General features: G+C 48.2%; 9 protein-coding genes and 1 non-coding gene across 10 annotated transcripts; 7 read left to right on the forward strand and 3 right to left on the reverse strand.

Annotated features, from left to right (window-relative positions):
* The first annotated feature begins 153 nt into the window (after positions 1–153).
* On the forward strand, positions 154–1764 carry F5B22DRAFT_595629 (uncharacterized protein). The gene is made up of 2 exons (XM_047974152.1): positions 154–1213; positions 1277–1764. The coding sequence occupies exons 1-2, from the start codon at positions 330–332 to the stop codon at positions 1509–1511; spliced, it is 1119 nt and encodes a 372-aa protein (XP_047833620.1). The 5' UTR covers positions 154–329; the 3' UTR covers positions 1512–1764.
* A 2955-nt stretch (positions 1765–4719) lies between these two features.
* Positions 4720–6213, reverse strand: F5B22DRAFT_661947 (uncharacterized protein; the record flags this gene model as incomplete). Its single annotated transcript, XM_047980401.1, has 7 exons — positions 4720–5098; positions 5155–5250; positions 5300–5682; positions 5738–5808; positions 5864–5900; positions 5952–5971; positions 6027–6213. 7 exons carry the CDS (start codon positions 6211–6213, stop codon positions 4720–4722), a joined length of 1173 nt encoding a protein of 390 aa, XP_047833621.1.
* Positions 6214–7479: 1266 nt separating this feature from the next.
* On the forward strand, positions 7480–9642 carry F5B22DRAFT_595637 (cytochrome P450 oxidoreductase). The gene is made up of 4 exons (XM_047974153.1): positions 7480–7725; positions 7793–8242; positions 8300–8797; positions 8898–9642. The coding sequence occupies exons 1-4, from the start codon at positions 7550–7552 to the stop codon at positions 9457–9459; spliced, it is 1686 nt and encodes a 561-aa protein (XP_047833622.1). The 5' UTR covers positions 7480–7549; the 3' UTR covers positions 9460–9642.
* A 1558-nt stretch (positions 9643–11200) lies between these two features.
* On the forward strand, positions 11201–13001 carry F5B22DRAFT_661951 (cytochrome P450; the record flags this gene model as incomplete). Its single annotated transcript, XM_047980402.1, has 3 exons — positions 11201–11418; positions 11470–12243; positions 12308–13001. The coding sequence occupies 3 exons, from the start codon at positions 11201–11203 to the stop codon at positions 12999–13001; spliced, it is 1686 nt and encodes a 561-aa protein (XP_047833623.1).
* A 1205-nt stretch (positions 13002–14206) lies between these two features.
* On the forward strand, positions 14207–16732 carry F5B22DRAFT_595639 (efflux pump antibiotic resistance protein). Its single transcript, XM_047974154.1, has 8 exons — positions 14207–14878; positions 14938–15184; positions 15240–15615; positions 15670–15813; positions 15870–16039; positions 16088–16113; positions 16166–16196; positions 16249–16732. The coding sequence occupies exons 1-8, from the start codon at positions 14521–14523 to the stop codon at positions 16571–16573; spliced, it is 1677 nt and encodes a 558-aa protein (XP_047833624.1). The 5' UTR covers positions 14207–14520; the 3' UTR covers positions 16574–16732.
* Positions 16733–17453: 721 nt separating this feature from the next.
* F5B22DRAFT_t63 lies at positions 17454–17525 on the reverse strand. The gene has a single exon. It is a non-coding gene; the product is annotated as a tRNA-Gly (tRNA).
* A 72-nt stretch (positions 17526–17597) lies between these two features.
* F5B22DRAFT_595657 (uncharacterized protein) lies at positions 17598–19880 on the forward strand. Its single transcript, XM_047974155.1, has one exon. It carries the CDS (start codon positions 17808–17810, stop codon positions 19518–19520), a length of 1713 nt encoding a protein of 570 aa, XP_047833625.1. The 5' UTR covers positions 17598–17807; the 3' UTR covers positions 19521–19880.
* On the reverse strand, positions 19881–22602 carry F5B22DRAFT_595658 (uncharacterized protein). The gene is made up of 4 exons (XM_047974156.1): positions 22051–22602; positions 21863–21978; positions 21017–21696; positions 19881–20840 (listed from the first exon to the last, which is right to left on the reverse strand). The coding sequence occupies exons 1-4, from the start codon at positions 22116–22118 to the stop codon at positions 20091–20093; spliced, it is 1614 nt and encodes a 537-aa protein (XP_047833626.1). The 5' UTR covers positions 22119–22602; the 3' UTR covers positions 19881–20090.
* Positions 22603–24037: 1435 nt separating this feature from the next.
* F5B22DRAFT_643781 (60S ribosomal protein l34) lies at positions 24038–24480 on the forward strand (the record flags this gene model as incomplete). Its single annotated transcript, XM_047978320.1, has 3 exons — positions 24038–24075; positions 24122–24245; positions 24307–24480. 3 exons carry the CDS (start codon positions 24038–24040, stop codon positions 24478–24480), a joined length of 336 nt encoding a protein of 111 aa, XP_047833627.1.
* A 662-nt stretch (positions 24481–25142) lies between these two features.
* F5B22DRAFT_544799 (uncharacterized protein) lies at positions 25143–25820 on the forward strand. The gene is made up of 4 exons (XM_047972885.1): positions 25143–25374; positions 25442–25482; positions 25539–25607; positions 25685–25820. Exons 1-4 carry the CDS (start codon positions 25239–25241, stop codon positions 25781–25783), a joined length of 345 nt encoding a protein of 114 aa, XP_047833628.1. The 5' UTR covers positions 25143–25238; the 3' UTR covers positions 25784–25820.
* The last annotated feature ends 1 nt before the right edge of the window (position 25821 follows it).

A 25821-nucleotide genomic window follows, 5' to 3' on the forward strand; every position in this document is an offset into this window, starting at 1 on the left:
CCAGCCCACAGGCGCCCCATGCCCACTGCAGCCCACTGGAGCCTACTGGCTGAAACAGCCTTATGTATTGGAAGTGGATACGTACCTAACACACGCCACCACGTCTTAGAGTAGGTAGGTAGTTGCGTGATCTACTATTAGAGCCGGGTCGCAGCACCCCCACAAAGCACCAAGGCGTCGTCATCAGCCCCGAAGCCAATCCCTCCCTTCATTCTTCCATCTCAACAGTCGACAGGAAGGTTATCCAACTTCTTCCTACACATAGATCACGGACTCATGAACACTTAAAACCACCATATATCCATCCGCGAATACAGACGTACGCCAGAATGTATCTACGCTCTTTCATCGCCGGCGTTGGCTTGGTGGCCACCACCACCAACGCCCTACTCCTCCCGCTCGACTTCCCCATCGCTGATGACACAGTTACCACCCTCCCTGTGCCCATCGAAAACGATGTTGACGTCGCCGTTTCGAAGATGCCCGTTACCCAGACTCTGAACCTAGAATGCCCTGGATGCATGATTAGCCACAGGCACGCCAAGGAGATCCCAAGTCACCTGAAGCTGGACTTCAGTATCGAGTCAAATGATGGCGCCGACCGTCTGACTCTCAATGGTTATGAGCTGTACCCAAACCCAGACCTCCTGCACAATGTCCTCTCGGCACCTGTTATCCCCGACATGGCTTCCCGACACGTCGGCGATAAACCTCGTACTCGAGGTGGACTAAACCGACCGCAGAAGAACCAGCGCCTCGGCTTCGCTATGGAAACTGAGGCAGTGGCCACCGACGACGACGAGGATCTGCAACTCATCAAGGTCGACGTCCAGATCATTGAAGTAGGCGATGCCTTCATCGAGAGCATCCCCAACATCCAAGTAAAGCTGGTCAAGACTCCTTCCGGCAAGCTTGCCATCGGCAATATCGAGACCATCGAGTCCCAAGGAACCGACTCCGCGGCCGGCAAAAAACAATGCTCTTCCATGGTATGCAGATGGAAGGCTGCATTCTTCGACAAGCTTCGTGGACTATTCTACTCGAAAGGCTGCAGTGGCTACCGAGTTTCAGCACCGTCTCATGCTCAAGACCACCAACCCCACCCTCACCACATGGGTCACAAGCACTCTTGGGGCCGTGGCCTCAGATTCTTCGTGACAGCTATTCTGCTCCCCATCCTGATTGGTATTGTCGCTGGTATTTCAGCTAGCCTGTAAGTTCATTCCTTGCCTCCTTTCCCCAAATCCACGTGGTGTTAGGTTCTAATATCAAGCAGTATCGGCATGATGGTTGGTACCTTCATCGTCTTCCTCTGGCGCCTATTCTTCCGCCGCTCGTCTGCTCGCAGCTCTCACAGATGCCGATACGCTCACAAGGCATCTCGACATGAGCCTGCTGCCGCTGAAGAGAAGTCTGGCTTGTTGAACGAGGAGGCAAATGTTGAAGCTCCTCCCGCTTACGTGGATACCAATGACGTTGTTGAGGATAAGAAGGCTGAGAACGAAGCCTAAGGGCCTCAAATACAATGGCAAGAATAAACCATGCGCTATGCCTCATATTTTTGCGCTGGCTTCTCACATGTAACACTATGCAGTCGAGATTGACCTTCAGTACAAGGTTCAGTTGGAAGGTTAGTTCAGGCAGGCGTTATTGACGATGGACTATCATCTTGGAATTGAGTGTACACTCCTTTGTATCTCCTATTGTGCTTTTAGATTTCATAGCTTAGGGAATTAATCCACACTCGCTTCTTGCAAGTTAAAATCGTTCTACGTTCTGGCAGTTTGTCATATATGCTAGTTCATTCTCTATCAAAGCTCCGATGTGGAGGGATGTGAGTTCAACATTCAAGTCATAAGACACTTCAAAAGAATGCGGTCTTTTTTATGACGATCATTTCCTCGGGACCTACAGTAAAACTAACGAGCCCAGAAGGAAACCTCCGTATACTCCTAAAGAAAGGGACTTGGAAAATCAATAAAAGTACAATTGCTTGAGCCACGACGTGACAAGAATAAGAAATAGAGAACACTTACTATACTAACTTGAGCAACCTTCATCGCTACCGGCATTGGTGCATCCCTCATTACTTCTACCGCTCTTAGCATAGGCATGTATCTTCATCTCCGCCACGAGCCTCATCGCTGACAAATCTCCGTAACAGTTTCCGCTTCCCATCTCCCGGCGTCGGAATCACGACAGCAGCGACTACAGTTCTTAGTCGGAGTAGTTACCGTCTCCAGTGGCATTAACACGGCGCCTTGAGGACGAGTTTGAATAAATCCCTGTCCTTCCGCGCAAGATAGCGCCGCATCCGGACCTGTTCCGGCTGCTCGCCTCCTTGCTCAGGATTGTGGTTACTAACCGCCATAGCTGGTTCGAATCTACCACCTTCTCCTCGTGTGCTGCGAAAATGCGTGCAATCCGGCCTCTATGGCGGCGTTGATAAATCTGTTTGCTGCTGCTGTTCAGTTTCTGCGAGGTTGCCGCCATTTATACCGCTAGACTGTGGGATTGTACGGCGTGTTGATTGAAGGTCTTCTGCCGCGGCCTTCATTGTTTTTGTGTTAGTTAGTCTTGAAGCCGTGTGTTGCGAGCGTTACGGGCGCTTCGATGACCCTTGTCGGGATCATCTATTGCTTTTCTACCTGGTCTTCTCTTTCTGTTTTTGCGCGGCAACTACTGTCGTAAGTGTCTCTGTTACTGAGACGGGGTTCAGTTGCCTCTCGAGTGGTCGCTAAAGCCATTGAAATGCAAAAGGGGGTTATGGCTTAGCACGAGAGCAACCGTACTGACAGGATAGGGGTTATGATGGACGTGGCTAGACGGTGTGTTTTACGCTTTGTGAGAATCGACGGATACAGGGTACCGAGAGATATGGGGAGCAAAACTGGGAAATTAACTACTCAAGATCGGAGTTGCGGATCGTAAATACGGAGGTTGGGGTCCAAAATATCCATCACCGTTAGTATTGGTTTATAGTGCCAAGCCTGATGGAAATCTGCGACCACAACCTACGTATACACAAAGTTATGAGGTTAAGCGTGGAGTATGAACGCCGGATTATCTTCAAATTAAGGACAGGTCTAGTTACCCCGCGATTGAGCCTTTGTGTTACTCTCTAAGCTGCGAAGGTCGACAGAGATGGCTGCATGATGCGGTACTACTCACCGCCCAGCCCAGCCCAGCCCAGCCAGCCGACATATAAGTAAGCATCTCGCGCGATGGTGAAGGGCATGACGACTGTGCCTCGATACGAGGCATGATCTCACTTTCCGCAAAATCTTATAATGTTCACTCTGCGGAGCGAGACCTGCCTACCCGACATTGACTGTATGTTATTGGACTCGCAAAAAGTTATCGTGTACGACAGCCCGCCAAGCGATTCCCCTTGAACGCGCTCGTGCCAGAGCCACGCAGTCACCTTCAGTGTTTTTATCACGCTCGGTTACACCAATTTTTCCTGCTGTAACATCAGGGTGATATTTATGACCGCGACGCTAGGTAGGCTTCTCAGTGTGCGTTTATGTTCCCAGAAGTTGTTCATATTCGCATGCCGAATGCCGAGACGGTTCAGGGTCTGCTGTGTAACCACGCCCCAAGCCAGCATCGATTGGCGGACGGCTACTAGTTAGGTATCAGGAGTTCTATGCCTAGACTTTCGCGGTAGGTGTCGAAAGAACTCTACCTGATCCATCTTGTACTTAAAAGTACCCGGTGAGTACCACCGCACTGTAGATGCAAACGAGGACTGTGCCGCAAAGCAACCTTAGCGATAGTGTTAGGTTCTACGTGGCGATGGCAAGCTCATTCGCTATAGGTATTAGAATCCCATGGTTTTTCGAGGGATCGCTCACATGCAAACTACTCAGCAGAACCTATGGTTCTATTAATAACCACGTAGGTAGAGGACGGAATATTCCGAGTGTTCGCAGATGTTCTCAAGTTAATACTTGGAAACAACCCTGTATTGTTCTTTCGTTGCTACGGTAGGTACTTATCATTTGCTAGCGGAAAGAGATTTAGTCACGCGGTTGACGCTCTCGTGTCCCCCGCCGAGAAAGAGACCCCCCCTTCGGCCTACACACAGCCTGCCACCGCTTGTATCTCGCCCTCCCGCCGATCCATATTCTGCTCTCGTCCGTGATGGTCGCTATGATCGACGTTCAACATATTTAGGGTCGAATGCAAAGCTTTGGAAGTACGCAGATATGGACCTCCATCTCAGACATTAGTGGACGGAAAGATCCCCTTTGCCAGTACCATAGTCTTAGTGCAGGGCATCGCCGGTTCCTAGGTTTAACATAGTTGATTATAAGTTATGTGTGCGCGGTGTGGCATGTTGCCATTGAGAACAAGCTGAGCATAGTGGTGTGGGGTGGTACCTGTAGGTTAATATGATAGCTATGAGTGCAAACACCTAGCAACCAGACTTTTAATGTCAACTAGTTGGCATGGGAGACGCCAGGGTAGTGAGTTGTGGTTTTCATGTATTGTAACTTCACTGCGTGTTGTAATCGTAAAATGTAGGACTTATGTCTACCTCAACTTTCAACGCTCTGGTCAAGCGTCACTGTATTCAAATCCTTCCTAGCCATTCCAAGATAACTACCTATACAAGCAAGTTGAGAAGAAATCAAGCTTTCCTTATTCCTCCCGCCTTACCACTGTGAAAGGCTGGACCTCAATATTCTTGTCCTTGATGTATTATCATTTCTATCACTGTTTTGGCGGAAGGCTTGCTGTAGCCCCAGCTTCCGGTCGCACCATGTGTGTATGGTAATTATAATCGGAGCTCACATATGATATAAGCTCCCCATCACTAGCTTGAGATGGCACGACGCCTGAGCGCGCTAACGTTGATCGATAGGCGCGTCGGATATAGGATTTGAGACCATTGAGTGTCCCTTTGGGAGCTATCGGTAGTTGAGGATCTTCAAACTTAGAGTTTGATTGAATCCTAGTGGTTGATTTGCCGCGAGATGTCCAGGATCTTATCTTAGTGGCCCAGCTCAGCGTGGTTACTGCAAAGTCTTTGAAGATGATGAAGACCACCGGCATACAGGCACACATTATGCCAAAGTTTAGCTCTGCAGCACTAGTCATACGCGGGTTAGTTTCTTGCCTGGAGAATGAAAGATCCTAGTGCCTCACCATAGAGCATAAATGGGAACTTCGTTCCACAAAGCATCGCCATTGTTGAAAACTATGAACCGAAACGTAGCATTGATAATTGAAACAACACAAGCCCTGGAAGATCAGTAAGTACGGTTGATGGGGACCGGGAAAGTGGGCATACAATAATCCTGTAAGAAAGACGGCATAGAGAGCAATCTTTCGCCTGCGAGACAAAGTGAGTCCGGCAAGGAGTCTCAGGGGTATATAAAGCACGTATAGATCTGTAAGTGCTCCAACTACACCTTGAGCTTCTGCGAACTGTTCGTCTTGGCTCTCACAGCGTGTTGCTGCTAAATTCCAGCTTCCTTCGCCCTGGTGCGGAAGGCAGGTAGCAAGGCTCACAATCACGCTAATGGTGTAAAAGACCGCTATGAATATCAATCCAAACATGATCATGGATCTTGCCTTAGGATCTGGAGCAAAAACTCGAAGATAGAGGGTTAAGAGGGTTGACTTGACGGCCAAACAACCCAGTGCATAGATGACAACCGAAGCAACGGTTAGCTGAAGTTGGATTTTTAGCAAGATCTCATGTAAAAACGATGGGAGTTGAGTTTACCCTTTGGAATAATGGCGTTATTCGAGAAACTGGGACGTCCCATTGGTGTGGTCCAATGGGATTGTCAAGTACTACGCACAGCTTTAGAACGCCGCGACCAAGACAAATGGGAAGTAGAGTACACACTCGATACTGTAATACCGCAAAATGTAATAACCAGAGCCTGAGATACGATCAGTTGGCCATGCCGCTTAGAAGATAGTTTATGACTGACTGCGGATATGAGACAGAGTACTGCGAAATGTCAGTGATCGAAAAGAACAATAGACGTCTCAAAGGTAATACTCACCATCATCAGCGCCCGTCTTGTGAGATACCCAGAAACGAACATAGACTCTGAGGACGAGGAATATGACCATCAAAGGCAAAGTGATCGCAATTACGATCAAGCAAATTGGAGCCAAGGACGCTGGGTCAACGAAGTTAGGTACAACCCCTGATGGCGGTGTAGCCGCGGGTATCTGGGATAAGTCCATCGTGGGTATAGCCCTTAATGGTGGCTGGAAACAAGGCGACGGTCTCTAGGGCGGGAGCCGGATTTCAAAACTGGGGAGGAGGTAATGAGGTGATCCGGGACAGGCTCTCGTGGGACGGAACAACGAACTATATGAAACAGAGGTGAGGTATTAAGAGGCAGAATGTGTTGTTGACAATGTGCTTAGAGTATATAGCAAAAGCCTAGCGGTCTAGTTACGGGTTCAAATGTACTATGATGATTCCCCCGTCGCCTATTTCCCGTTCCCGTTCCTATTCCCATTCATTTTGATATTGATCTCTTCTTAGCTTTCAGTTGCCTATCTATTTTTACACGGGTTGCAGTATCCTGTAGCTAGAGTCTACTTACTTTGTGCTTGTGCGAAGGACGACCCCAAAAGCTAAGGCAGGCTGTAGAGTTAGAGTGGTGGTGCAATCGAGAAGAGTGTGCACGAATCTTGTTTTACGACTTTTTGGGGTCTCACACAATGGCACAATATGTAGTAACAGGCTCTACACTCTCCCCAAGGACTAGAAACGGAAGAGGAACGTTGCAATAGCAACCAAAAGCCCTGCGTCCCGAGCCGCGCATAGCACAACTACTGTACTAAGTATGAAGGAGCTTAATGACCCTTGAAATGTGATGCATTAGGCTCTACGTCGCCAATCACGACATGTTTGCATTCCAATTGGATCCGGCAGGCAAACGTTGAGAGCGTCAGGGGCAGGCCAAATGAAAGGAGGGGTTGTCCTACCGTCTGATGTGATGCCCCATCATCATGGAATGCCTACCTAGATACCGGTAGGTATGCCACCGACTATATCCTGAGGCAGGCTGGCCACGCACACTTACTACCTACCTACCTAGGTACTTTGTATGTCTATTTCCATCTCATTTGTGCATTTAGTAGGTAGCCGATGATGATTAGGTAGTGCCGCAATGCACTGGAATCTGATATATCTACCTTTAATCATACAATTATCGTCGGGGTAATTAGCTACCTCTCAGTACCTTAGGTAACTTCTAGGAATTAATTACTTACTGAGTAGGCGTTGTGATGGATGTCTATCTACTTGGTACACGTAGGCATTTGAATGCTACGGTAAAGCCCCAAAGAAAGGCCCTATCGCCAGGTCGAAATTGTCTTCAGCTTCGGCGCTTGTGGTTGGTAGACATAGCTAAGCTTTGCTCTATGCGGCTCCGTGAGACCGAGCCCCTCGCTGGCTAAATGTGAGCTGTCTCAATGTTATCCTCCCTCCCTCTTCGCTTTTTTTTTTTTTTGGTTTGTTTTCGAATTATCCTTGCTCCTCATCAACGCTCTCTATTTATCAAGAATCATGTTCAACCTCACAACCCTAGTGGCTAGCGCTGCAGGCTTCTATCTCTTCCTTTGGGCTCTGCAACATGTCACCCAAGATGCGCGAGAACCACGCACCGTTGAGGACGCCTTACCGTTTATCAGTCCCGTGATTGGAATGATGACCAGAGGTTCCAACTTCCACAGACATCTGAGGTAAGATATCTAATGCAGCGCATAATCTGGCAATCTATTGTCGTTACTAACAACGACTTGGTCCCAGAAACAAATACAAACTGCCTATCTATACGCTCCGACTGCCTGGCTCGCGGCTCTATGTTGTCAACGATACAGCGCTCATCCCCATCATCCAGCGACATGTACGGGCGTTGTCTATCTCCCCAATAATGGTCCGATTTTTCTCGCACTTCATGGGCGTGAGTAAGGGGGCTCTCCATATTGCCGGTCGCGACCCTCTGGAGAACCATGGTTTCATACATCAGATCACCCTCGAGACCACCAAGGGTTTGAGTCCAGGACCTAACCTGGATGACCTGAATGCTAAGGCCGTTCTGAACCTTAGCCAGTCCCTCGACAATCTGTGTGCCAATACGCGTCTTTCCACTGTGAACATGTTTGAATGGGTCTCAAAGGAGATTATGTTGGCTACGACGAATTCTGTTTATGGCCCGCGCAACCCCTTCAAGAACCCTGATGTCCAGGCGGCTTATAGGTCCGTGAAAAGCCAAGCAGCACATCTATCCTGACAAATAAATATTGACTTTTATAGTGATTACGAAGCTGGGCTGATGATCATGATGGCCGGCTTTTTCCCCCGACTCCTGGCCAGGAAGAGCTTAGCAGCTCGTGATACGCTCGTGCAAGCCTTTAAACGATACTATGCAGCCAAGGGTCTTGAGGAAGGTTCATCTGTATATGCACGAAACCGATATGAGTATCCATTAAAGCAGGGAATGGATGTGCAAGATGTGGCAAGGATGGAGACAGGAGGCGCCATCGGTCTACTCAGCAACACGATGCCAGCAACTTTCTGGACAATCTACCATATCTTCTCAGACCCAATCGTGCTTGGGGACTGTCGTCGAGAAGTAGAAAAAGCCGTACACGAGAATAACGGTGAGAAATGCTTGGATTTATCATATGTCAAGAGTTCTTGCCCCATCCTAGTTTCAACAATGCAAGAGGCTTTTCGCTGTCACAGCATAGGTGTATCGGCACGCGCTGTGGTGGAAGATCACATGCTGGATGGGAAATACCTATTGAAGAAGTAAGTTGTTGACGATACAATCTTTCAGCTCATTCTGATGGTTTCCTTTCATCTACCCCATTGTAATGACGGGATCTGAAGTAAACCTAATATGCAATAGGGGAAGTACGGTCCTCATACCAAGTAATGTCCAGCACAGTTTGTCCCCTGCTTGGGGAGACAATGTCGGCGAGTTCTATCATAAGCGATTCGTTAGAGACACCGAGTTCAAGAAATATAATGCCGTCGCATTCCGTGCATTTGGAGGCGGCGTAAATCTCTGTCCTGGCCGCCACTTTGCTACTACGGAGATCTTGGCGTTCGCCAGTGTCATACTCTTGCGGTTTGATATAAAGCCTCTCAATGGGCAATGGGATACTGTCGGATACCGAGAAGCCAATGCTGCGTTTCGCCTTCCCTCTCGAGACGTTCGGGTCGAGCTCATTCCGCGGGACAACAAGCGGTGGCGCGTCGTCCTTTCAGAACCAGGAAAACCAATGGAACTGGCAAACAATATTCCAATAAGTTCGGACGAGGAAACAGGTATCTACCCTTTGGATCATCATGAAGACGCTGGCAGCAACTTACATACAGTCAGCCTAGGTTGGGTGGGAGCCTTGACTGTAGAGGTTCCCCACGATCCCTCTGTGAAAATGTCAGTACATGCTTTCAAGAGGAACTAAATACAATATACTCTACGGGGTTGCGGTGCCAGGAATACACGGGATGGGATGTATTAGACTGCTCTTCCTATCTGGTTGTATATCAAATTAATAATCTGTAATTCCGAACAAAAAATATACCCGTAAAATCGCGACTACTGTACAATTGAATGACACCATTTCAGGCACTAGCCTACCCCTTTTCCCGTGCCTCCCTACCATTAACCCGCATAATTTTTAGATGTTTTTTTCCCCCCTCTTCCCGCCAGCAATAGGTATGTCAGTATGGTGCGTGATAAGCAGCTCTGAGAACTTGGAATCAGCTAGCTGACCACCTTTAGAGGACTAATATCTAGCTACGTAACATTCAAGGCGTAAAGTTATCTTTTAACATACAGATAAGCATCAGAGGGTCAAGGTCGCCAAGAAGGTTGTCGCTATGCCGACTATCTCGGATCCAAGCCCACCAATAGCAACCTTTGTTACAATAGAAGTACTATCTTGAGAATGAATACATTCGATCTTAGACCTAACAGTCCAGGCAGGGGCGCCAGGAAACTGTCATGAAGCCACCGCCCATCACCGGACCAAAGAGATTCCTTGCATATAGTCACACAAAGGTCATATCAAACCCCGATGGTTGCAGTTCTAACCGACACAAACCTTTCCATGCCTCTCGTAAGTATTATCAGCAGTAGTTGTGTGGGTTATGGATGCACTCCATGGCATTTGCCTATTTGTCCTCCCGGCAGGCTACGCCTCAATACCCTGTCGGTGGCCTCGAAAGTGAAGAACAGAATGAAGCTTCGCGGGACTCGCATACAACACATTGTTTCTAAAATAGGACATACCTATACTAAGTACCATAGGTGTGTAGCATGGAGTCGGACCGAAGACCACTGATTCCCACCCATTCAACAACCACTTACCGACTAACCTTCAGCCTTAGCCTTCACGTGTCACTGTTGCATGGGGCATATAATAACTGTTAGGCTGTTCACCGTCTAACGGCGTAGTTTTCAACAAGTGTGGCATCATGCAGTTGCATTCGAAAGAAAACTGGTTTGGAGCCCTTTTGGGGGATGCTTATGCCTGTAATGTTATACCTATTCCCACCCATCATACATTCGATTTGAGCAGCTGGGACCAACACACCATTATTCCGGGTCAATCCGCATCTACAGCCTGCCTATGCAGCTCAAGTCATGTGTGGACATCGCTCACTAGACGGAGCCGATAGGAATACAGGGCGAGCGATGAATCGTCGGGCGAATAATGTGACTCTGAGTAGGGTGGCTGATTACTCCTCGCGGCCCGTATGGAAACAGCAATCACAACTGCACTTCTTTAGCGAAGGTATTAGAGTATACATCAGTTTCTTTTCGATGCATCAGCCTAGTCTTGTGCTACCTGATGCAACAACCCTTGTTATGTCAACTACAGAGGCAAGTTATTCGTCGTCAGTCGAAGTAACGTAGTCTTAATGTAGGCTATCGGCTAGCGTATGTTGCACGATAATAATCCTACTTCATCTTAAATGTCAAGCTATAAGCTTCATGAATATCATGTGAATGTTTGATTGCATAAACTTCAATCGTGCCCTCTCAAATAGAGTGGACGTCCGCGAGGGAATAACTTAATAAATAACGTGTTAGTTAGCTTAATAGTTTATTATATTGAGGCGATTTTATAATAGCCCGGCTCATCCAAAGTGCAATTCTCTGAAAGCTCATTTACTCCTATGCTATTAGACTTCTCTGCAATGTCCATTTCAAACATTTTTGTACTGTTTGGGTTTTTCTTGGCCTTGCCTATTCTCACCAAAACTTTATCGACTTTCCGTTTCAGACGTTCTACGGGATATCGATATACCGGGACTTCCGTTTGTCCCAACCCGCCGATTCTTCCATACTGGGACATCTTTCTGGGCCAATTCTTTCATTTGGCTTGGGATACAAGAAAGTTTGTGAAGGACGCAATGTAATTTAGTTGCATTTCTTGTGTGGGGATATCTCTGACATAAAGACACAGAAATCTTGCATGGCAAGGCCCTGTTGAGGTCAAGGCTGGGTTTATTGATTTCACCGTAGTCTCTAATCCTGACCAGATCAAGAGAGTCTTCCGGGCTTGTAAGCAGTTTTCAAACAAGCAGTTGACGGTTGTGGCTCTACAGAACATCTTCGGTGCTTCAAGGGAAGTGGCCCGATTGTTCGAAAATGATGAAGCTCTAGACCTCGGAGAGGCGAACAGTTCCCATGACACCAACGAAGCAGATGAAGGTCAATTGAATGAACACGTCAACGGCTTCAATCACTATGCGCGAAAATACCTCTCTGGTTCGCATTTGCACTTCCTCTCGCGGCTGTTCCTATCAAATCTGGAACAAAATTTTGAAGCTATGGAGATTCAATCTGAATGGGTTCATTATCCCGATCTATACACCTTTCTCCGAAATATTGTATCGCCCGCCGCCACCGAAACTCTGATGGGTAAGAAGATATTTGAGATCCATCCGCAGATAGTCGATGACTTCTGGTCATTTGACCAAGCCGTGCCAAGTCTCATCCGCCTTTTCCCCCGCTGGTTGATTCGCTCCCAGTACAGGGCTCGAGACAGGATTTTTGACGCCTTCATAAAGCTGGATGAGTTTGCGAACCATCACGTTTCTCGTCCATCGACTGATGACCCCGAGTGGGAACCCTACATGGGCTCCGCATTCCTACGTGCACGGCACGATTATGCAAAATTTATCAAGATTTTACCCGCCAACACAAAAGCTTGGGAAAAGATGGGTATCTTATTCGCGTACGTCTTTTCAGCTCGCCACTATCCTAATCTCGTCATTAGCGGGCTCTTTTAACATTGTTAGTGCGAACTCGAATCTTCTCCCTGCAATGTTCTGGTACATCATGGAAGCACTGAAAGACAAGACCTTGCATCAACGCATGGATGCTGAGGTCTTTTCGTGCTTATCGCCTTCCGATTTGGACGTAAAACGGAATCTAGACAAGCTATTAGAACAACCTCTACTCCAGTCGGCCTATGCGGAGACGCTTCGCCTACGTGTCGCAATTGCGTTGCCTCGAACTTGTGAAAGCGGCGAATTCGATCTCTCGGGACGCCGGATAGAAAAAGACAAGCACATTGTCATATTCACGTGGCCTACGTTGAAAGATGACAACACTTGGATTCAACGTGGGAATCTCGGTGTAAAGGCATTAGATGAATTTTGGCCAGAGCGGTTTCTCGTCCCAAAAGAAAAGGGGACAGGTGTCATGGCTGACGAAGCACAAGGCTCTCAGTATGAGTTCTCGCTGCGCGGATTGGGAGGTCGCTGGATGCCATATGGGGGAGGCCAGCACTTGTGTCCTGGGCGGCACCTTGCCAAACGCCAATTAATAGGGACATTTGCTTACTTGACTTCTCATTTCGACCTCGAGCTGCTGAATGAAGGAGGGGGGAATGAGGTAGGACCAGACATGCGCTGGTTTCCAACGGGAACTCTCCCTCCAGACAGGAAAGTTCCATTTAAAATCAAAAGGAAGTTAATTAAAGTATCGTAATGATTGAGACATATTCCATAGCGCCCAGTTTTGGAGTTGGCAGCTCAGCTCGACCATTCAGCTTCTTAAAGGCACAACTCATGATATTCCCTTATGATTTCACTCTCCAATGTCCAATGTTTTACCAAAATGAATAGTACATTTATTAATATAGAATAGCATGCCACTACATGCGACATAAATGGGATTTAGATGCCTTTCCAGGGACCAACCGCAACTGTTCTGAAGGAATCATATGCTGAGATACAGTCGTGAGTATTAAGTGTTGATAGTTACGGTGTCAAGCTACGAGAATGAAAACAAAAACTAATGAGTAATTCATTCGACACAGGAGTTCATTTGGACGTAAACACCTATACTCTATATAACCCCTACTTCCGTTGACCTCACCGAGATATACTTTGCGTATAGGTGTAACAGTGTATACGAGACAAGAGCCTATCATGGGGGTTCTAGGCACGGAAGATCGGCAGGAGGGAGCGGGATATCCACACTACTCAGCCAACGGATAGAATATGTACGACAGCTATATACCCTCCATTTTTAATACAATAATAACTAAGTCTGGGAGTTTGTCCGGTATTATTACTAGTAGAGCGCCTGATTAAGATTAAATTGCCATGCCAGGCAGGGCGCTTCGTACTAGATGTCATTTGCCAATTTGCCAAAACATGAGGCTCTGTTGAGACAGGTGATATGAGGCAAACGGTGTCCCAGCTCGAAATTCTACCTCCCTGCAGTGGTGATGTGCTCAGTTTAATTGCCCTGTTGTGTTACACTCCTTTCTTTGTCCATTGAGCCGTTGCGGCCTGTTCTAGCGATTACAGCGGCGAGGGCGAATACGCATGACCCCAAATTACGACCTTGAAATGCTATACTTACTTCTTGTTACGACTTTTGTAAGCAGGCTGCCTAATCCCAATGGTTTACCAAGCGGTAGGCGAGGGCCACCTCGAACCCGTAGGCATCATCGCATTGTCTTCTGTAGCTATCTATGGTCGTAACAGGATAGCTCTGTATCCAGTTATCCGTAGGGGGTTCTTGATTCCGTATACCGGTAGGACGCCCTGCTTTGCCGCCCGGACTCCTAATGTTACACAGCATTAGAGCAACATCACCTACTATACATACTGAGTACATGAAAATACATCCTCCTCCCACCACTCCAATAATACATTTACCACTCTACAAAAACTGTATGTGCTAGCGCACTTGAAATCTGTGTATGCAAATCCCCCTCCGGTTGGAACCGCCAACGTTTTAACCCCCCTTACATGTGTAGTACACTAGCTCCGTTGAGTAGCTGTCTGTTCTATCCCGCTGTTCTCATTCCTCCTAGTTCCCTTTCGTTTGATTGTTTGTCCAGGAGCATCGAGCCCTGCCTGTCTGCCAAACCAACTCTTTCACACTGCCTTGGATCTTCGCGATTCCCACCGAAGTCTGTCGTCTTTCTCTTCTTTCTCTTCTATTCATTCATCCATTCAAGTTTAGTTGTCGGTGTACAGCTAAAGACTGCAAGATGGAACCCCCAGAATCAATCAAGGTGTCAGAAGGGGAAACCGGGTCTGAGGGCAAACCGGTTAAGGTAGACGCTCCTTCGGCCAAGGACCCAGGAGATCCGAGGACAATCAGAGGTCTACAGCTCTACTTGGTCATAGCAGCTTTATTCTGCGGAGTGTTTGTTATGGCACTTGACGAAACCATCATAAGCACAGCCGTGCCCAAGATTACTACAGAGTTCAAATCACTCAGTGATATCGCTTGGTACGGCAGCGGCTATCTTCTTACTATTACCGCATTCCAACCGACGTTTGGGAAACTATATCGGTTTGTAGATAATAAACTTGTGTTTATGACCTGTGTTTTGATATTTGAAGGTGCGTACCAGTTACTTCCACGAAACATTGTGTTCACTTTGGTTAATGATGTAACAAAGTTGGCTCGATACTTTGCGCTTCGTCACCTTCGTCTACAGTATTCATTGTCGGCCGGGCAATCGCTGGCACTGGCGCTGCCGGCTTATTCCAGGGGGCACTTGCAGTCATCACGAAAACAGTTGAACTTCAGAAGCGCCCCCTGTTCATTGGCATCATCACGAGTACGTTTGCCATTAGTGTTTCCATTGGGCCTGTGATAGGCGGCGTGTTCTCGGATAAAGTCACCTGGCGTTGGTGTTTCTGGATGTATGTACCCTCTTTTGATAGTATGCTGCCTCCCTAAGCGCTGATGGACGGGCAGTAATGTTCCCATTGGCGGGGTTGTTTTGGTCCTCATATTCTTTCTGCTCCACCTCCCGACAAGCAGCCAAGAATCTACGTTTAATTCTATGACGCTACCGCAAAAGCTATGGAGCTTGGACCCTTTAGGATCAGTCTTCATTATTTCAGCTGTGGTGAGTATTCTCCTAGCCCTTCAGTGGGGTGGAACATCCATGCCATGGCACTCGGCGACGGTCATCGGGTTACTTACTGCCTTTCCTGTTCTACTTGGGCTATTCTGCTTCACTCAGTGGAAGCTGGGCGAGAACGCTACCTTGCCACTTGCTTTGCTTCATGAACAGTCATTAATGGCGGCGGTGGTGTACTGCTTTTTTTTCTCAGTACCCACGTATGTGGTAAGTGCCACTCAATCTATATGAAATCAGGTGCAAAGGAACTTACTAGCCTAGTACGGGTACTACATCTCCATATACTTTCAAGCCGCAAAAGGCTTCACAGCTACAGAAAGTGGCACCCGGTTTTTAGCCTTCGCGTTGCCTCAGGTTATCTTCCTTGTAGTCTCGGGTGCGCTAGTTACTCTCTCCGGCTTCTATGTAAGTCTCATCGAAGCATCTCTTAACTACTAGGGACTAATTGCTCGATCATTTAGGTTCCCATTATAATGATAGGAACCGCTATCGCCCTAATAGCGTCTGGGTTAATTTTGTTGTATAACTTGGAGACCCCTGTTGCCCTGTGGGCTAGCGTGCTTGTTATTTGTGGCATTGGCACAGGATCTGCCGTTACCCTACCATACACAATTGTTCAGGCAACTCTCGTGTTAGTACAGCAATGTCTATTAAAAGTTAACATCTCTAACATGAATAGTGATGACGATGTCCCTACAGGAAATGGTATGTTGTTTGCTCACCGCTTGCTAAGTTTTCAAAATTGATCAGATCATAGCGGCATTACAATTCGTTTTTCAACTTGGAGCGTAAGTAAATCCCGCTACATCTCTGGGACAGTTAAGTAACGATGGGCTTTAGCGCACTCAGTCTCTCTATCAGTCAATCGATCTTTTTAGGCCAACTTAAAGAATATGCGAAAGAATTGACGCCGTTCATCCCCTATGATGGCCTTGTCGCTGCTGGCGCATCCAATCTTCGAGCCATTGCAGAAACCGACCAAGATTATAACTTGTTGCGCCAGGTTTACATGGGCGCCCTTCATAAAACTTACTTCTACCCAGTCGTTGCTATTGGCCTAGCTTTACTAACGACGTTTGCTATGGAGCATAGGAATATTAAGAACATTCGCAAAGAGAGGGTTGATAAAGACAAACCTCAACCCTCAACCATAAAGGAGTCATAGTTGTCATGAAATATGGTTTTGGGGGACCTGTCGCCAACAGAGTAGTTTGGAGTAGATTGGGAATGTATACACGTTAGATGATAGCTATAGAACCTATTCGAACTCTAGCTGTAATGTATTATTATATTATTTTGAATTTGATGGATTACTTATAAAACACCGCCCCTTGTTCCAGTCTCTAACTTTACATCAGAGAAAATTGTATCTTTGAAAAATCCTGTACTCTTCTCATACCGCCCGACACTAATGGGCGATGAACGTCCTTACCTACCAGGTCCTAAAGGAAGTGGCTAGTCTCTTTCTTCATCACGATGCATATTTTCGAACTCATCCAGGAACTTCAAATATTCAAGAGGCATCTAGATGCAGAGAGGTAACAGTATCAGAGGTAAAGGTATTAAAGGTAGAGAGATATTAAAGGTGTAGATAGTGGCATTAATACACGGAAAGGGGCTATTACTAAAAGATGTCATCAGATGACACTGAGTGGCAGTAGCTGGCCAACTGCAGATACAGCGTGAGATCGACTGCAGAGATAGCTTCGCTCTTTATGAGGTTGCGTTTCATGTGATCAAGGCTATAGGCGATCAAAAGATTACATCTACTAACCTCACTTACGAAGAAAAAAAAAATGATGACTGTAGATGTGATGGCTGTGCTGCGGTCTCCCATGCTACCAACATGTACAGGTCGACCGCGCGACTTGAATAAGTGGCTAGAATCAATATGCCATCTACACACGGCCGACGGCAACAGCCAATAAAGTACCCGTCATGATGCGCTAATAGAGACCGCTGCCGAGATGACCAGAACGAGTCATGATTCATGAGCCTTCGCGATATTATTCTGCTAGATTCTGGAGAAAAACAAAACAAAAAAGTGCTGTGACGGCGAATCGAACGCCGGTCTCAAGCTTGGAAGGCTAGAATGATAACCACTACACTACCACAGCCTTGCTAGATTGCAATAGAGCATAACGCCATACCACTTAACTTAGCTATATAACTTCAAATTCAACTCTCAAATTCATTTCCCCACTAGTTAATCGCTTGTCAGACAAATAGTTACCCAACCCGCCATCAACTATAGCAACGTCTTTGCCCCGAAGACATTGTGGACTTCACACCAAGGGATTTTAAGCAACATGTGCGAGATGTATGGAAAGAAGACAACATCTCGGAATCTTCCCTGCCACTTCTAAGGATAACCGGCCTCAGATTGCCCTCCATCGCAAATGACTATGCAGCACCGCATTCTCCTCCGGCGACTTTTCCTCCTCCCCGCCCTCAAACCTAAAAACCCGACTCCAACCCGTCTCCTCATAAGACAATCCCAGCTAAACTCTCGATCGCGACCACAGCTTCCCTTTCTCTCCACGCCGTTAGCAAAGAATCACCAGTTCCGCTACTTGACCACGGAGCGGAAACGATGGCTCGTATATGAAGTCTACCTCGCCTTCAAATACACTGTCTATTTCTGGGCTATAGTGGGGTTCTCCGTGATAGCCTACTGGAGTGTGCAGCAAGAGTGGCTCGAGAGGAAATATCCGACGCCACACGAATGGGGATTTCTAACGCGGCTGCGATTCCGCGTCGCGAAATGGGGGCCGGATCGCACCGACTGGGTTGGGGTTGAGACGGATTGGGTCGTGATTGGGGAGTATGCCAAGAATGTCATTGAGAGGCTGGAAGACAGGAAAATCGAGGGAGCGGGAGTGGAAGACCTGATGGAGGGCGGCATCTGGATTGACGGCATTGGGAATTCCGGTTACGATATCACGGCGAAGAGCGAGCCCTGGCAGAGGGGATATTACGAGGCGCTGATGTTGGCTGCGAAAGCGGCCGAACAGCTGGATGACCATGTGCTGGACACGACGCGACGTATCGTGTTTCCCGCCAGCACCGTCATTGGGCCCTCGAACCCAAACCCGAAACCTATACCCGCAGGTGCTGAGACGGCGCCGCGCGAGGAGAATTGCGAACGCGCATTCGAGGAGCCAGAGATGTTCTATATGCGGATCTTAACGACACGAGGCTTTTCATCGAAACAGAAGATGGACGCCGCATTGGCATATGCCTCGTGGCTTGACTTCAAAGAGGTCCCCGAGGCAGCGATAAGGATGTACGACTGGGCGCTATCTCTCGCGTCCGAGAACACGCCGCCGACGGAGATGCCATACGACAAGGGATCGTACGTGCTCCGCGACAATGCGCCCACACCCTCCAAGAATATCCTCGACGCCCTCACCGCACTAGCAACGCACAAGGCTCGCAATGGGGATATATCCAGCGCTCTCCCCATCCTCCTCTCCATCCTCCGCGCCCGCCGCTCTCTCCCCGAAACACAGCCCAAATTCTCCTCCACATCATACACCCAACCAGAACCACCATCCAACTCCCCCTGGACAGCCAGCAACATCCTCAGCACCATCAAACGCCTCGTCGCACCACCAGCCTACCCGCCCCCCCCACCCTCCGGCGACTCACCCCCTATCCGCGACGCGCAAGAGCGCTGCGAAGAAGCCGGTCTAAACCTCTACATAGGCGAGATCATCTACGCGAGCCGAGCCCGCGAGGACGGCGTAGCCTGGACCCGCGAAGCCGTGGACCTCGCCGAGGAACAACTGCACAAGCTCGGGCCCTCCCCGCATTCCTCCGGAGCGAAGAAGACGTGCAGGGAATGTCTGAGCAGCGGGCTCGAGAACTGGGCGAAGATGGCAGCGCGTCTAGCCCGCGAGGAGCGCGAGAAAGAGGCCGCTCCATCCGCTTCTTCGGGATCCACATGGTTCGGGCTCTGGGGCGACAGCAAGCAGAAGCGCGAGGAAGAGACGATCGGGCGTTGGGCGGCAGAGGAGAACGTCGTGAAGGAACGCACGCGGCGGGCACAGGACGTGCTCGATGAACTCGAGGCGCCGAGTACGCCTTTCAGCTCTATTTTCTCGGTTTAATTCGGTTCTGTAAGATTTTTTACAATGGTTCTCGTTTTGATCATATGGTTATCGTGCAACTCGTTCTCACGACCGACAAAAAAAGAAAAGTGTAGGAAAATGGATTATCATGCGTCTGGTATTTCTGCGGATAAAAGTTTCGCTGATAAGTACGTATATGGTGATTTTACGTGTTACGACACAAAGAACTTCGTTCTTGTTTTATATGTATGAATATTGTGTTCAATTAAGGACATCAAAGGTAGTCACTACATCACAAGGAGTCTATCTGTCTGTAAGATATCGAAAAGTCTTAACCTCAACCCTCAACCCTGTTGGGTTTGTGTATGTCACGAATGTATCTCACACGAAAGTCTCGCAATTTTGCACATCGTGAACTCAGTGTCATTTTAATATCAAGCTATCTGTAGCTCTTAAGCCTAAGCTTTACATAACTCATGCCAATTATCATATGCGTATTTCACCAAATCATTCATCGCGGCAAGGTATCGAGTTAAATGCACCAACCCTATCATCATAACAAAAGGCCTGATAACGGCGACGGAGTATCTGAAGAACCTCGCGATTCCATCATTGCTTATTGTCCTCATGACTCTTGTCCTCACTCTCGACTGGCTTGGGGCGAATCACGAGCTTCTGAGGCTCCTTGCCCTGCTCTGTTTCCTTCTTCTGAGCGCTCTCATGCTCATCTCGCTTGCCGGTTACTGTCACATTGCTCGTAGAGTCTGCCTCCCCTTCAACCACAGCGGTGTCTGCACTGCTGTTCTCCTGTGTATCCTCTCCTATGGGCCTCACGCCCTTCAGCTCTTTTCCTTGTTGCTTTTCAATAAAGTCCAGATATTGTTGGTACTGATGAGAATCTTTTCCATAGGATTCCTCGAGGGCCTTTGACCAGTACTCGTTGACTCCCTCCCTAGTCCACTTCGCCCGCCCTTCGACGATTTTCGCTGCCTCAGATAAATGGCCTTTCTGTTTCTCTTCAGCGGTCTCCATAGGTGAGGCTTCGATGGCAGGCTTTTCGGTAGACTCTACCCTGTCTTCACCAGCCCAAGTGCTATTCGTTTCAGAAGGTTCAGAATAAACGACTGTGAAGGTGGGGTTCAGGTAGGGTTTCTCCTCGGGAGGGGTATCTGCGACTTCCTGGAGCCAATCCAGTACAAGAGATTGTGAAGCGATGAATAGTGTCTCGACGTGACAGGGCACACCGGCGCTAAAGACGGGACAGCCCAACGATGTGAAGGTCGTGGTCTCTGGGTTTCCGAGTGGGCCGGACAGGAGTAGACCCAGAGGCTCTGAAGAGGGGACATAAGCACGAGCACGCTGACTTTTGATCAGTTTACTACTTCATATTTAGGTCTCGTATCAAAGAGCTACTGGCATATGGTATCAATGAAGATATTAGGGTCCTTTTACGATACGATATTTGTGAAGGATACATGCAAGTATCCGCAAGGCCTATAAGGGATAACGAAAGGGGGTACTTGATTGATACTCACATCTTTTAGAAACTCTCGTAGACCATCACATTTGATCTCCCAATCCGGGAATTGACCGCCGACAGACGCAAAGCAGTTGATTCGGTTGCCCACGAGCTTCCATGTCTCATCACAGTTCCAATAGGATTCAACAATATCAGCACCGTCGCCAAGTCCAATGACATCGAGTCCAGCGTCAGGATTCACATGAGCGGGCAAGACCTTCTCGAAGATATACTTGACGTGAGCCAAAGGATCCTCATTATCACGGACGGTATTCGTCTTAGGGTCGACATAGTTGCCAAGATGGGCGGCGCTACGCATCGGGGTCCCATCGAATGCGAACCTGCTGAGAGTGCGACGGCCCTCAGGCCACCAGATCAACTCGCCCATGTTGGCGAGGATAATACCCGGCGGCGAGGGGTCGGTGGGCGAGGATCGTTTCTGCAGAAGGACCTTGACGGCCGAGATTAGGGAGCCCTTATTGATGCCACCCGGACCACCAAGTACGCGGTGCGCGAGGGCGCCGAGGTCTTGGTGCGTCTCGCCGAATATGACCACCACACGCGATTTGTCCAACAGGTCGGGGGTTACTAGGATCGGGACATGAGGGGTGGATGATGGGTCTGCCTCGAGGGGAAGGGTTAGAGTTTTGAGACCGAGGCCATCTAGACGCTCGAGAATCACATCTTGGATGGCTTCTTTAGAAAATTCACTGTTAGTTTATTTTCGTCTTCTTGTGTGCAACTAGGTGAGAGACGTTCTAGACAGTGGCATGAGACACACAACGTCTCGGGTTCCACAATATACAAACGGGGGACTTGGCATGAGAAAGATAGATGCTTGCTCAGAGGTATGCCGACTTACGGTTCATGGCAAAGCGCTGACGATCGTTTATCCGCGGGTTGCGGCTGAGGAAGAACTTGAAGTAGTCGTCTTCGTTTTCGATGGAGCGCACCTCGTCATCTTTGTTGACGAAATACCTATAACATGGAGAGTTGGTTAGAAGTTGTGTTGGAAGAAGCCCAAGAGAAGCGTGGAGAGTAAGGACGTACCCGAGATCCTTCAAGTTACTCTTGAATTCAGCGTCTTCGGGCAGAGAGGACCACTTGCGTAAGAACATCGTGGAGAAGGCAAATGGAGCTGGATTTGGGGACGGAGATGTAAGCAGCAGTGTGAAATCCGAGGTATGGCAATGTTAGGACAATCGCAGCTAAGGGGGATTTTGAGTAAAGGGAAGTCATATGGGAACCGGATCTGGGTGGAAGGTAAAGCTATGTGTAGTTGCCCTAGTAGGCACTTAGGTAGGAAGGTGCTGATTGGTCTTTCCCAAGGTTGCCGAGGCATATATTTATAGATGTGACGTTGTGCAGACGGGGTCTCCAGAATCAGGTGGCTGCCTGGCTTTATCACGTCGCCCTGCAGTCTGTGCAATGTGGTGTCAGCGTTTGAGAAGTGCAGAGAATGATGCCGGAGGTGGATATCAGTGAATCAGGAGGAAAGAAAGGTCCAAGCAACGCCTGTTAGAGCCAACATTCAATGTCTGGACTCAGTGTGTAGCAGCATTTCCCTACGCATCGGACAAGCAAAGAATTGAAAGAACAAACAGACACCTCTTGTTTGGTCCGAGTATAGCGCATAGACGGTGAAAAAGTGCTGGTGTAGAAGAGCTGCAGGAGTGACACAAGGACGTCATCTGTTCTCAAGCATCCATGATTCTGTTCCGTCCACGTGTCCCGTAGTTCGAACATTTGTCCTGCCATGATCATGAGCAGACATTTCAAAAAATATAGGCACATGGAAATAGTCTTCCGTCAACGAACAGGAAGCATGAAATAGAGATTAGAGCCAAGGAGGCTGTTTCCTCACTCCATATAAAGGCATAGGTTTGTCGTTATACAGTTTATTGTAAACATGCGTAGTGGGTGGTATTGTACATAGAAATTGCATGAAATCTAGACGCGCACAGCCATGCAAATGGGATATATTGTACACTACAAGCCCTTGGCATCCACGGGTATTCTACCAACTGGCCTTCTGCACACCTGGCAGATTGCCCTCCAATGCTTGCAGCCTGAAGTTAAACTATAGCTGCTGTTAGAGGACTGAACGAAGTATGGAGCCTAGAGTGTATACTCACTCTTGTCATTTTGAAATCCCTGAATATACCTCTCGATTTGCCACCCAGCAGACATCGTCCTCGGATCTGTGTCGGCCGTGTATAGCAGTGCATCTGGGTCAACTGGAGCTGAGCTTCGGCTCGAGTTCGAGGGGGGAGAGTGGTGTTCCGTATTATGTATCGGAGAGCTTGTCTATACAAGGCGAAGAAGTGTCAGAGTCATCTTCAATGGCGTTTGCGCTGGTAATGGGGAGATTTGGAGTGCTCGCGGGAAGCGCACCTCTCAGGCTCATTCTCGGCAAAGACCTTCCGCTTGGTGTGGTCGCGGATGGTCTTGATGTTGACAAAGCATCCAATGTCGAGCTTCTTCGCCCGGAACATCGACATCTTTGCAGCAATGAGGGGGTTGTCGTTGACGATGGCTTCGTTACACGCAACTTGCAGCTTTGAAGTGGTAAATCAGACCTGTAGCGGTACCTCCCCCTAAGTACCTTATCTTATCTTTGCCCCACCATTTTCTGGCACCTAGTCCAAAGTGGAAATTCGCTGGGCTACTTTAACTTAAACCTTGTAAAGCTCAGCTTTGCATAAGTATTGCTGGTCGCATTATAATTCTAAATAAAAGCCTCCAGTACTGGAAGTTCTTGCGCAAAATGGAGGCGCTCATCAATTTATCTGGGTTATCATGTAAACTGTCTCGAAAAGATCAGTGTGGCAGTATATCCCAACAATAGCAATAGCCATAGAAGGCCGTAGTGTAGGTAAATACCTAGATAAGCTCTTCTGATAAGCCCCACTCCACAGCTGTGAATTCTACATCGTGTCTGAATCTATATCCAAGTTCAAATCCAGGCCAACACCGGCAACAGAACCAGCGATTATTCTGACTCCTACGGTATCAATCAAACGTAGAAACCGCAATCATGTCGGACAACCGTGTAGTGTTCCGTCGCCGCAATCCGTATGTCTCACGTGTCTGGTCCCAGCACTCGACTAACGAACAGCAGATACAACACCAAGAGTCAAAACACTCGTGTAATCCGGACTCCGGGCGGTGAACTACGAGTTCTTCACATCGCCAAAAAGGCTAGTCGCGTCAAGTGCGGCGACTGTGGTAATGCTTTGTCAGGAGTATGTTGCCGGATCCCGATCCCTCCCAGGTGTCGTTAAACTAATCTCTTCCTACCTTCAGATTCCATCCCTCCGGCCGCGCCAATATGCTACTCTTTCGAAGCCTCGGAAAACTGTCTCAAGGGCTTATGGAGGTTCCCGATGCAGCAATTGCGTACGAGATCGCGTCGTCCGGGCATTTTTAATAGAGGAACAAAAAATCGTAAAGAAGGTGCTCAAAGAGCAGGCGAAATAAAAATATCATATACAACAATATTATCAGTTGCACTGTGGAAGAGCAAGATATCACGAAGAGGGGTCTTTAAAGTTAGAGAAGTAATCCTCGCGGAAAGGGTCCCGATAGACATTCCAAGCCTGCCTGGTACTCACAAGTAGCCGGCCGCAGTCGTAGTAAAACCTGCGAGTACTGCCTGCGTCTTTCAAGACTCAGAACCAACCTAGCTAACCAATGTTCCATCCATCAATCTACCAGCTGCCGTTATACTCTCCGAAGTGATAGCTAGTCGACATGCACTTTGTTTCATCAAGAGCCCCACTGACGCGCATCCGCTAGGAGGGTTGCACCGCGCCAAGAGTCGCGCTACAGAGCCGTACCCGCAGGAACGTGGCGCCAGGGCCGGTTAGGCAGTCTATTTTCCGCGAGAAATCCACATAGGCCGTGGATCGATGACGTTTGTATATGATTTCACCGAAGACCAAGTGTAAGATTGATGTATTCTGCCTGACTATGAGTCGCTTTGGGCCAGGTTTTGCTCGACGGTGAAGCGACTGAGGGGCATTGTATGTACGAACGGTTGTCATCGTGCCTTATGACGTAAAGGAGTGTCTTCTCTCCAAATAGAAATATATATATGTCGATACTATGACTCTGTATCGTGCACTCTAGATCTTCTCTTCATACTCAATACGATATACCCATTAAATACACAAATTCTACTTCTACAGACCATATATCTCTTTGATCCATTCGAGAAACCACCAAAAACAGCCAAAATGTCTGGATACTCAAAAGTTGGTACTAGCGCTGTCTACGAGGCCGGTGACCAGAGAAACTACAAGGCTTCCGAGGCCCCTCAACCCACACGATATGAGGAGGGAAAGGAGCACTCGCATCAACCTAATGACTCCAGTATGTTCTTCCCACTATAGCGTGTTAAGTCCATTGTTATTGTTGTCGATACTAACACACATGCCAGAGGACGAGAGATCCATCGCCAACCGTTTGGCTAACGAGGAGGTACGATCTACAGCCACGACACACATGTTGAATGATATGCTAATAGGTATTTCCAGCGAAAGTTGAACCGCAAAGAACAAGATGACCCTGAGACCGCCATGTCCAAGAAGGACCCTACTCTACCTGTAAGCATCGCTGCCAAGCCCCGACTATACCCTCCTTACTTCGGAGTACTCGAATAGTTGCTAACCTTATCTCCCAGGCCAAGATGCACGGAAACGAGCCTTCGAAGGGCGCCAAGGTCGACGCTCAGTTGCAGGCCGAGGAAGAGGAGGAGCTCCGGAGGAAGGGCAAGGCGTAAGCCAGATATATCAACCACCAATCTACATCTATAATGAT

The sequence above is a fragment of the Xylaria bambusicola genome, assembly GCF_022495145.1.
Source record: "Xylaria bambusicola strain CBS 139988 unplaced genomic scaffold F5B22scaffold_8, whole genome shotgun sequence".
NCBI lineage: Eukaryota > Fungi > Ascomycota > Sordariomycetes > Xylariales > Xylariaceae > Xylaria > Xylaria bambusicola.